The 12132-nt window shown below is 38.0% G+C and overlaps 1 protein-coding gene across 3 annotated transcripts in view; it reads right to left on the bottom strand.

The window, feature by feature from the left end:
• Nucleotides 1–12132, bottom strand: part of EYA2 (EYA transcriptional coactivator and phosphatase 2) — a 250980-nt gene that overhangs the window by 58197 nt on the left and 180651 nt on the right. For all 3 annotated transcript variants that reach the window (XM_074210160.1, XM_074210161.1, XM_074210162.1), the window contains one exon: nucleotides 11097–11180. In XM_074210160.1, coding sequence (XP_074066261.1) covers nucleotides 11097–11180 — 84 coding nt within the window. The remainder of the gene's footprint in view (nucleotides 1–11096; nucleotides 11181–12132) is intronic.

Below are 12132 nucleotides of genomic sequence, written 5' to 3'. Positions count from 1 at the left end.
GGGGGTGACTTACCATTAGGGGAAGAAAAGAGAAATCAAGAGCAAATAAATGAAAGTATGAATAATTCTAATACTTCTTTGCTAATGGAAAAATGATGGCAGAGTGAAATGAATGACTCAAAAATCATTCATTTTTGACTCTAGAATAGTTTAAGAATTTCTAAAGGACAAACATTTCTTATGGTTTAGGTTGGTCTAAAAATTTATCTGCAAATGGGATATCTATCACAGTCTCATTCATATGGAAATGTCTGTCATTTATATTAACAAAAATAATATTTCTTTTGTGAATAATAAATGATTTTGCCAGAATAAGCTTTGAGACTGAATATTTACCACATGTGAAAATCATGAATTGATTGTGGGGAGGAAGGAGATTCAATGCAAGGTGAAGAAACTCTCAAATCCCTGCTTTCTATTAATTTAACCTTTACTCTCCTCCAAAGATATTAACTAGGTATAGTGGAAGAACGAAATGATAGTTTTCTAACAAAGTAGGTCTTGAGGAATGTGTTCCATTTGCCATCTATTCTCAACTCCAGAAAGGCAAATATACTTGAACCCTAGGATCCCATCTTCTCCACTCTCTGCTTCCAACTTGGTGAGAAATTTTCAGAATGCCACCAATAATTAATAATTGCTGCTGTTCAAATATTCCTCTTTGTAACATTCCCAAATGCTGCATCTGATTTTTCTATTACCTTCCCCACAAACCTCCTGATTGCCAGAAATGTTCATTGACCTCCTCCTTATGGCATTGGAGCACGGTCATTTTTCTGAAGACAGCATCTTATATTTGGAAAACATCTTTTAATATGGCATGTGGTGTACTAGCAAAAAAGGACTGAACCAGGAGTAAAGAGCTCTGGGATCTCATCTTGTCTCTGCCACTAATTTACATGACTTTTCTCAGAATAACTACTCTTGGTCTCTTGTTTCCCCATCTATAAAAGGAGTAGGTTAGACGAGACCAGAAGTATCAAATACAGGGCTCCTGAGCCACATATAGCCCATAACATTCCAAATTTTAGTCTAAACAAGATTAAAATATATTGGAAATTAGTTAACAAAATAAAATACAAATAATAAAACAATCACATTTTAAAACCAAGTCAATATGTGGTCCTCAGTGTCTCTTAAATATGGACTAATGATTCCCATTTCTATTTCAAATAGACATCACTGAACTAAATGATCTTGCTGTTCCAATTTTTTATGAGTCTAAGGTTTAAGCACTATTGGGCAATTTCTTTTTGTGGGTTTATGTTTTAAATTTATTCTTTAATAGAAGAAATGTTTTGTTTCATCCCAACTTTTTTTTTTTTTTGGATTTTGCCTCCATATTGGTTTTCAAGAAGTCAGGTTTACATCTGGTTTTACCTCTAGCAACTTCTCTGCTCTAGGAAGATACAATAGTATCTTAGTAGGGAAAAGTATGGAGAAACAACTTTCTTTGGTCAAGAGTTTGGGAATACTTAAGCAACCTAAACACATACCCCCCAAAAGGGCATTTAATAACAACAAAAACAAAAAATTTAAAAACAAGCAGAAAAAGTAAGCCAAATGCAAACATCATGCTGTGCATGAAAAACATCAAAAGTCATACTAATATCTAAAGCATAAAAAAAGAACATGGAAAAGGTCAAGTATTTGAAATCATCAACAGATACACAAATTCATTTTTTCCTGAAAACAAACAGAAAAGGATAAATCCTGGTTGGTCTTTCCTGAGACATTTCCAAATATCTTTTGCCTTAAACCTTTTGGAAGGAAATATTTGGGGACACAGATTAATACAGTACTACCTGAGAGTCAAACTGAAAACTGGTTTTAGGCACAAACAATTAGAAAGGAAACACACGTTCTCTAGCTATCAAGGAATGCCTTGACTTCCAGTTTTTTTTTCTCTAAAGAATGGGAAAACCAGAATCCCACCCTCTTCCTCACAGGACTGCCCCCTCTTTCTACTGGTAGAATCAAGCAGCTACTGTCCCACAACTACCCCTTCTCACAGATGACTGAAATACCTTTAACAGAGGACCCATTAGAGACCCATTCCCCCATTAGAGGCTACCCTAGTTAGTTACATCCTAACTAGCACTGAGCAAGTGGGGCTTTGCCCCAGGGTGCTGACATAGGAGCTGGGGAAGAATTCCTCCCTGTGACAGTGGTTGTGCTCAAGTTTTGCCTCACAACCTTAGACCCGGCTGCCTTGTGGCATAACTGCCTGGAAGTGCAGATCAGAAATTTGAATATTTTGATACACACAAAAAAATCTTATAAAGGAAAAAGAACATATTACAGACAAAGGAACAGATTATGAAAGGGTTCACGGAGAGGCTGAAAGTCCTCAGAGATGATATTGGATTCCTGTTCAAGTACTGTTTAGAATAGGTGATCCCTGAGCATCTTTCCAACTAATATTTAGAGGCTTCAAAAGGTTAAGTGATTTGTTCAAATTCACAGAGCTACTAATTAACCAAGCCAGGACTACAGATCCCAGTTTAGTTTTCTTTCTATGATGCTACGTCCCTTTTGTCTCAGATGTGATAGCAATCTAGTTAAAGACAGGGAACTTTCATGAGAACCAAGTTCTGGAAAATGTTCAGCTCAATTTAAATTAGGCATTAGAGGAAATTTTTCTTACAAGGAAAGTGAATCCAGGCAATCGATGTCAGGCTCAAATGGTTTCCAAATTGTTGGTCTGTCTTGTGAGAATGTGGAACAATGTCCTCTCTGTTTTTAGAAAAGACAGTGGTTTCTCTCAAGCTGGAGTGCTAGCTGACATGATGGACATCTCACATTGGATATGGAACTCCTCTCCCAGGAGGAACTTAGTCTGTTATCCAGCCAAAGCTTGTCTGTTCTTCAAGGTTTATCTAGTTCAAGTCCTACTTGCTCCATGAAGTCTCCTTGGATCACTATACACATACTGATATCTCCCTATTCTAAAAGCCAAGAGCCCTGTTCTTGGAGACAGGCAACCTGGGTTTGAGATCCAACTTTGTTGCTTAATAGTAAAGTGCCCCTATGAGAATTTAGGGTAATTTACTTCCTTCCTCTGTCTCAGTCTATTTCTCTGAAAAATGGGGTTAACATCACAAGGCTGTTGTGTGCGAATAGAATTAAAATAATACGTTATTATTATATAATTATACTACATAAATATACAATATATATTATTATGTATCTTTCTGGCATTTACTATATAGTGTGCTGCATTCTTTTACTCTTTGTGTGTGTGTGGTTCATATTCTGAATTCGATTAAACTTAATTTTAAAACCTTAATGGATAGGGACAATGTCTCACAGCATTCTGCTGTTCTCTGTTCTCCCTCTCAATTCCATCTTCTGTGCTCCCCTCTTCCACAACTCCAAAAGAGTAGTATAAACAGGTAACCTACATTTCTACAGCACTTATCTCTTTTGGGAGATCCTTCACAATAACTCTTATCAGTCACGTAATGATTCTCATTTTTCAGATGGGGAAATTAAGCTTCAGGCAGATATGACTTATTCAGCCTCACACTGCTAAGTATGTGACAGAGCTAAGAACTCCCTGCCTATCACTCATTCCACTGATACCATAATCTGTGGTTTCTGAGGTATCTAAGGGGCACAGTGGAGAGAGCACTGAGTCTGGAGTTAGGAAGAGTTCAAATTCAGCCTCAGACACTTGCTAGCTGTGTGACCCTGGGAAATTCACTTAACCTCTGCCTGCCTCATGTACCTCAGCTATAAAATGGGGATAATAGTCCCTTCCCTCCCAGGGTTTGTCTGAAGATCAAATGAAATAACTATAAAGAGTTTAGCTTAGGGCCTAATACATAATAAGTGCTTAATAAATGGTCCTTTCTTTCTGCTGTCCAAAATCACTCAGATAAGAATGCTGGGGTGGAGAGACATTAAGCCCCAGCTCTGTGGACCAAATCTTCAGTCAGGACAATAGGTTCCCAAAGATTCTCTCTACAGTAAATAATATGCTTCTTCATCTCCTGAGGATCCTGAAGAACGGGTTTTGAAAGTTGTCTGGCAGAGCATAGGATTTCGATAGAGAACCAAGGAGACTTGGCTTTCCCTGAGTATACACCAAGGTCCTCCTGCTGAGAGATGAGGGGAGGAGGTTATTCTCTTTTCATTTCCTGCTTCCAAGATTCTCCAACCCCAATCCTAATTGTCATAATGAGGCTCCCCAAATTCATTAAGCATTAAGGGAAGAGTTCTGTTGACCTGAAAACTCAGCTAAGGAATGACTCTTACCATAGGAGTTGGGGGGGGGAGCCCTAGGAAAATGTATCTTGTCCTAACAGGTCTTTCTGGGGACTTAATCTTTAATATCCTGCTTTAAGCTCGGACCCACCACATACCTTTAGGATACCAGGCATCAAGTGTCTCTTTGAAGGCAGTATCACTGGGACCTGGTCATCTTTAGCATCTCAGTCCAAGAGAACAAGTGACAGACCCCAGACCTATCCTGTCAGTTAATGTCAATGTGCACACAAACTGACTTTATTGAGCTGAAGAAAAAGAAACTAAGGAAAACAAACTACTTTTTTCTATTCCTGTCGATACACAGATATACATGCTGAAATTGTTTCCTAGACTAATGTGTGAAATCTAATGTGTGGGGGATAGCTAGGTGGCGCAGTGGATAGAGTGGATAGACCCTGGAGTCAGGAGTAGTTGAGTTCAAATCTGGTCTCAGACACTTAATAATTAATTACCTAGCTGTGTGGCCTAGGGCAAGTCACTTAACCCCATTGCCTTGCAAAAACCTAAAAAAAAGAAAAGAAGAAAAAAAAAGAAATCTAGTGTATGGACTAATATATAGTCTTACTGATATAATTGGCCTGAATTTATGTCCATGAGCAATGTCTTGGTAAAATAAGATGAAAAAGGAAAACAATGTTTGCAACTCTGTACAGGCCCAAGACCAAGTGTCACCAGCCTCCTTACTGCTCCTCAAACAAGACATTCCAATTCCCAGATCAATTTCTTTTCATTGGCTTTTTATCATGTTAGGGGCTGTTGTGTATAGGGGCACTATAAAGTATCTTCACCTGGTGCCCTTGAGCACCAGAACCTTATCTTACTAAGTGCCACCGGAGTGGGAGTGGATTAGAGACTAGAGAGGTATTTAAGCACTGGTATTTGCTTAATAAATAGAGACCTTGGAGATCTGGGTGTATGGGGAGAAACTTGTCTTCCTTGTCTCCCGCCTCTCCAATTCTCACCTGGGGAAGACTGAGGGAGTCTAGGAAAAGGACTCAACATAAGAGTCTAGGACAGGCACTCAACAATCATATATGGAATGCTCTCCCTTCTCACCTCTATCTCCTGGCTTCCCCTTCTTTCTTCAAGACTTAGCTAAAATTCAACCTTCTGTAGCAAAATTTTCTCAATTCCTCTTAAAGTTAGTGCTTTCCCTCTGAGATTACCTCCAATTCACCACATATATATCCCAGTTTGAATGCTCTTTTTTTCCACATTTTCTCACTCACTAGATTGTGAGCTCCCTGAGAACAGGAATAGTTTTTTGCCTCTTTGTATCTCCAGTACTTAGGACAATATAGTAAGTGCTAGATAAACATTCGACTGACACGAAATATTATAATCCAAAGACACTGTTTACAGATGAGGAGGAAAGTAATCAGAGATGAAGAGACTTTCAAACATGGAAAAAATACTTTAAGAATAGGAACAGACCTTTAAGATCATCAGTAGGAAGACCTTAATAATCAACTAAGTCCCAACCCCTTTCTCTTAGAATAGGGAAAAAACTGAGGACCTTAAAAAAGAAGTGATTTGTCAAATTCAGACAGCTGGTAAGTGACAGGAGCAGAACTAGAACCCAGATCTTCTGTCTTCCGATCTAGTCTTTTTTTCCCTGCTATATTATGCCAATGAATTTCAGTAAAGGAGGATACTTTTTAGAAGATATGGGGTTGGGGTAGGGAGCCAGGTGGCACAGTGGATAGAGTACTGGCCCTGGAGTCAGTCACTTAACCCCATTGCCTTGCAAAAAAAAAAAGATATAGGGGAAGAAATATTAAAAACTAAATAGAAATCTTTTTTCTTCTAATGGATAAACAGGACATAATAATAATTGTACATAGGATCAGAGAAGCATCTAGATGGAATGGCTTATGCACAAGTACTCAGGGTTATGTTCAGTGTAACTATGATTGTACCAGTGCTTTCTACATTGACCCCAGGAGCTGTAATACTGGACCCCTGTGAAAGCCTGATGCAACCTAGGATCTCTTCAGAATAACAGTTTAAATTCATAAAATAAAACAAATAGAAATACAAAGGAAATTATTTTGAAATGAAACTGTAATTACTCCCCCCCCCCATCCAAGTACACAGATCCTCTAAAATATATCCATAGACCTTTAGGGGTCTGTGCATCCCAGGAAAAGAGCTGCTGGACTAAAGACAAGAGTCTTTTTTTCACGGTTGTTTTTTAACTCAAAATGCCAGAGGATTGTAGAATATTAGAGTTGGAAAGGGATTTATCAATCAAGTACATAACTCTGCCCCCTGATGATTCCATTTTATGAAAAAAGAAAACTGAGGCTCATGAGAGAAATGATCTGTCTAAGATCATGCAAGTGGCAAGTAGCAAAGCCAAGAATTGAAATCTTTTTTTTCCCCATGCTCTGATTCAAATTCCAAGGCTTTTCTTATTTTTCTATGCTACCAATATATTCTGAACCATTGGTTGAACTGAACTTTTAAAAATCTTATGACCTAAGTGTGGTATAATAGAATTGGGAGACCTCTTACTAGCTATGAGATCATAGGCAGGTCTTTTCCCCAATCTAAGTTGCAGTTTTCTCATCTCTATAATGAGGAAAATAATAGTTATAGCTCACGGGGGTCTTTATAAGGAAAAGCATTTTATAAACTATGCTAAGGAACTATGAGTTTTTAATTCGTTTCTCTAACTATTTGTATTCTCCAGGAAGAGAGGGACCATCTCTGACAGTATTGCTGAATCTTGCAGAGTGATCATTGCCTAGTTGCAGTTCAGTAGTTTTAGTTGTGTCCCACTCTTTGTGAACCTATTTGGGGTTTTCTTGGTAAAGACAGTGTAGTAGTTTAGTATTTCCTTCTCCTGCTTATTTTACAGCTGAGGAAATTGAGGCAAACCAAGTTAAGTGACTTGCCCAAGTTCACAGAACTAATGTGTCTGAAATCATATGTGAACCCAAGAAAATGAGTCTTTCTGATTCCAAGACAAGCACTCTAGCCATGATGCTACCTAGCTGCCCATAATGCAAAGCAGGTGTCTAAATTTTTTCCAGTGCTCACTGCTCAGAGAATCACAGGATATCAGACATAGAACTTTTAGCATTCTTTCTATTGTCTCTCTTGCATCAATCCTTTTCCAATTTAAACCCCCCCCAATTTTTAGGGCATATTTGTGTACCTAGTCACTCAGAAAAGACATTTTCTAATTAAGTTCTTCTAGCAGAAATGAGAACATGTGGAAATCTCAACAATAGAGAGGCTGGGTGATATAAAGGATAGAAAACTGGCCTAGAATTGGGTAGATCTGGGTTCAAGTTCCACTTTTGACATATACCTGCTGTATGACCTAAGTAAGTCACTTATTTCTCAGTCTCCCAGATAACTCATTAAGACGATTCAGCTATCAGAACATTGCAGAGCTTACTGAGGTCTTACTCAGTAAGACCACAGGATTTCAGTACTCCCCATAGCTCCTGTACTCCTATCAATTTCAAAAATTAATATTCAGTCAACATTTAAGTAAATATTGTGTACTGTAGGGTTGTCCAACCTTACTTTTTTTATTTTTGCAAGGCAATGAGGCTAAGTGACTTGCCCAAGGTCACATAGCTAGGCAAGTATTAAGTGTCTGAGTCCGAATTTGAATTCAGGTCCTCCTGTCTCCAGGGCTGGTGCTCCATCCACTGTGCCACCTAGCTGCCCACCCCAAACCTTCCTTTTAAAAGTTTTTATTAAAACAACAGATATTTTGATTTGCCATTTTAGTGAGTAGCTCAGCTTCATTTTACTAAAGCACTTAGCAAATTCACAGGGTGCTGCATAAAATTGCACTGTGAGTCACATTTTGGACAGCTCTAATATATTATACAGAAAGAGGCAAAAGACAGACCCTATCCTCAAGGACTTTACAGACTAATGGACAACAATAGATAGTGACCTCAATAAAGTCTAGCTGCAGTTGGAGGCAACCTGGATGTGATTTAAAAAAAAAAAAAGAAACCCAAAGCTATCACACTGACAAGGGATTTAGGAGACTAGCCTTCTAATCCCAGCTTTGTTGTTTTCTAGCTGGGTGATCTTGGAACAGGCCCTTCTCTAGACTTTCTCTATAAAACTGGTCTGTAATATGTTCTCTCTAGCTCTAAAAATCTATGATGTCATGAACTGATTGATGTTTCTTCTAATAATAGCTGACCTGGTGAACCAGAAATATAATTCTAGGGCCATTTTAATTTTCCTCTTAGACTGAGCTATTTTTGCTATTGGGTTGCATCCTGGGTCATCAACAGTTATCTTGACTTTTTTCTCTCCACTGAACTTCAATAACTCTGGAGGAGAGTGTAAAGCTGATAATGGAGCTCTGCCTCAATTAAATCCAATTCATGTGCAAGTCAAGACCTCATTAAGGATCATCATCATCAACAACAGTAACAAAGGGGTCCACACTGCAGGTAAGTGGAGGACAAACCTTTATCCAAGTCTGTGTTTACATCTCAGAATTTGTTATCTGAGATGTTACAGATGCCAGATAATTCGTCATCAACTCCTGAACCAATTGTTTCAAGAATCTGTCAGAGTCACCAGCTGAACTCACTGACTATTATATAGACAAGTGGGTATATTGAGTAATCAGGACTCAAAGTAGGTCAAGGCTAAGATTCCAAACAAATCATGAACTCACAGTCTAGGGATTTGGGAGATCCACAAGAGTGTCAAAAATAGATTCACAAGCACTTTTGGCCAGGAGAATAACAAATAATTCCAAGACCTTCTCTCCATCTTTCAAGATGAAGGAGTGGAAAGTAGAGTCTCAGAATGGGAAAGAATCAAAGATGGATCCAAGAATATCTCATACAGTTCTCCCTAAAGGACTCAGTCCTTTTTACAATTCTTCATTACTTGTCACTTCAATATGTACTTTCAATTGATCAAACAGCAAGCAGTAATTGTCATTAAGGAGTTTAAAATTCAGTTTAAGATATAAAGCAATATACACAGAGAAAGATTATTAATGTTGCAAGGCAGTTGATGATTAACTGCCAAATGTATTGTAAAGATGGAGTTCAGAAGAGGGAGAGGCTGCTGTGGGCAGTAGTTGAGGGTGGCTTCATGGAGGAGGAGGACCTAAGTCAGACTGCTCAGGGAAGTCAATGAGTGTCCAAAGCACTTGGAGTAGAACTTAACATATTTCTTTTCCCTGAGAAAAAGAGTTGTTTCATTTTTGTAGTTATTGTCCAGTGCCTGACACAAACTAGATGTATAATAAAGGTTGGGTGATTGATTCTTTTCCTAAGAGTGATTACATATTGGAGATAGGAGACCAGAGTTCAACTAGTGTAAGAGAATGAGAGACTGCTAAGTGACATCATGGTTAGAGGGCTGGGTTTGGAAACAGGAAGATTTGAATTCAAATACTAGATGTATGGCCAAGTCATTTAACACTGTCTGCCTCAGTTTGTGCATCTGTAAAATAATCTGGAGAAGGAAATGATAAACCGATAGCTTTGCCAAGAAAACCCCATACTGGGTCATGGAGAGTCAGACATGACAGACTCAATAAACAAGAACAACAAGGGGATGGAGGTCCAGTGACTTGACAAAGGTCATTCAGATGTTAATGACAAATTTAGGTCTGGAAATTAGGCCTCCTGGCCCCTAGCTTCTCGAGACTTTTTTAATTGCCCTGTTTTCTATACAATTGACAAATGGACTGTCCATCTGCTGCTTAATGCTTCTAGGCCATTGTTTTCAGCCAAGCTAGATGCTCACCTGAGCAGACCATAGCTCAGAACTGAGTTCTGGATTTCCAGGAGGCACTGCTAGATATATTAACAAAATTCCAACTCAGCAACAGATTTCTACACCACCAACACCATTTTTATATCCTTTACAACATAATGGCAGACAATAAATCTATCTTGCTAATTATACATCCAGCTTGTTAGGACCCTCATAAAATATGTCCAGCTGCAAAAGCTATGAGATGATGTCAAATCACATTCCTGTTCTCTAAATAGAAACAGGATTATTTTCTAGTTTCTGGTGAAGCTAGGGCTTTCTAACTCATGTGTGGAAACAGCTGCCAAACAGGTCACCCACCTCTAATAAGTCGATAACAGCGTTGTCCTCCCCTCATTCCCTACCTCCTATAAAGAGGACAGATGTTTGTTCAGCCATTATTTAGTTAAAATAAAGTCTATGGGGCTAACTACAAGAACCTGTCAGTATAGGGTTTCTTAAAAGTCAAATACATTTTTCATTATTGAATCTATTTCAATGTTTCTTCCATAATCCGAGGGGTATTTATTTTTTTTATGGTACTCATCAAGATTTCTAATTAGATGTTTCTCCTGAATGAGTTGTAACTAATGATCTGTAAAACTGTTGTTAAGATATTGGGCAGCCAACAATGCTTTCCTCTTCTTTCAGAAAAAACATAGAATGAAAAGGAAACTCATTTGTCTGAGATTCTTTAGGTAAACAACAGACGGTGAGAAAGTATGTTACATTATTTCAAACTAGGATAATCTCTTTGGCTACAAAGTCACCTTATTTTTCCTTAGAGAAAGACAGTTAAAGACTAACAGCTCTATATCCTATGGAGCAATAGTTGAATGACACACAGATTTTTAAAGAAAAGGAGATGGAGACAATGGGAAAGCAAGCTAATTTAATTTTCATGTGTTCAAGGAAAATTCCAGAGGAGCTTTTAAAGAATTTGGCCTGACCAGAATAGACAGCATCTGTCTGAAAAACTGCAATATTAACTGCCCCCTCAGTTCCCAGTGTTATGTGGCTGGACAAACAGTAAAATTGAAAAGGAAGAAGAACAGACTTACCTTTCCATATCGAGATGCAAAAGTTCCCGTGAGTAAGGAGTGAAAAATAATTATTGTTTCATCCAAGTCCCACACGAACACACGCTGTGATGGAAGAAATTAAGCAAATGAAGACAAATTGGTTCACATCTTCATGTTTATAGGAAATAATTCTATGGGGTGTATAGAAGAAATTATTAAGAGATAACATTGAGTAACAAAAGGCAGACAGATCATGTATCTAGTCTCAAATATCCCACTTAAATATGGTGATTTCAAAACATCAACAGGTCATTGGGTCACAATGGCCAATCTTTAATTCTCCAGGTTATCCAAAATATCCCTGGACCTTCTGTTCTCCAGAGAGGCACAGAAACATTCATAAGAAGAGGCACCCAATACAACAATAAAACCAACAGAAAGAACTATCAAAATCACCAGATATAAACCACAGAAAGAACTGTGGAAACAAACCAACGCTCCAAACATTCAGAAAATAAAGATGGCAATTATTCTAAATTTTTGGAAATCAATGGTTTTTTTTAAATTGATGCTTTTGATTCCTACTATATATGAAAAGCAAAGAACAGTATGATACACAGAGGGGGAAAAAGAAAAAGTCAGCACCTAGATTTTATAGGGTTGGGATTTATACTAATGGCATGATGGCACTGGAAGGAACCTTAGAGATTACCTAAACACCCTCATTTTATAGATGAGAAAAAATGAAGCCTAAAGAGGAAAAGTAACTCACACAAGAGCATGCAGCAAGTTAGTGGCAGAACAGGGGACTCAGAACCTGGGTTTGCTAGACATTGAATTTGAAGAACCATAAATCTTCACTGATTTCTGGCAGTAGAAGTAGTAAAGTTCAACCCAAAATAGTGTGAATTATTGAATATTTTAAAAAAGAATCCTTATTACATTATTTTACATTTAATATAAACTGGATTTACACTATAGTAGAAAGAACATGAGACGTGGAGTCAGAGAACCAGAGTTTAAATCTGGAATCAGCTTTCATCTCCTGTTTGATCTTGGACTAGTCACTAACCAA

Source organism: Macrotis lagotis, chromosome 1, assembly GCF_037893015.1.
Source record: "Macrotis lagotis isolate mMagLag1 chromosome 1, bilby.v1.9.chrom.fasta, whole genome shotgun sequence".
Lineage (NCBI taxonomy): Eukaryota > Metazoa > Chordata > Mammalia > Peramelemorphia > Peramelidae > Macrotis > Macrotis lagotis.
Note: the sequence above shows the minus strand (reverse complement) of the source record. Positions and strands in the feature narration are given on the sequence as shown.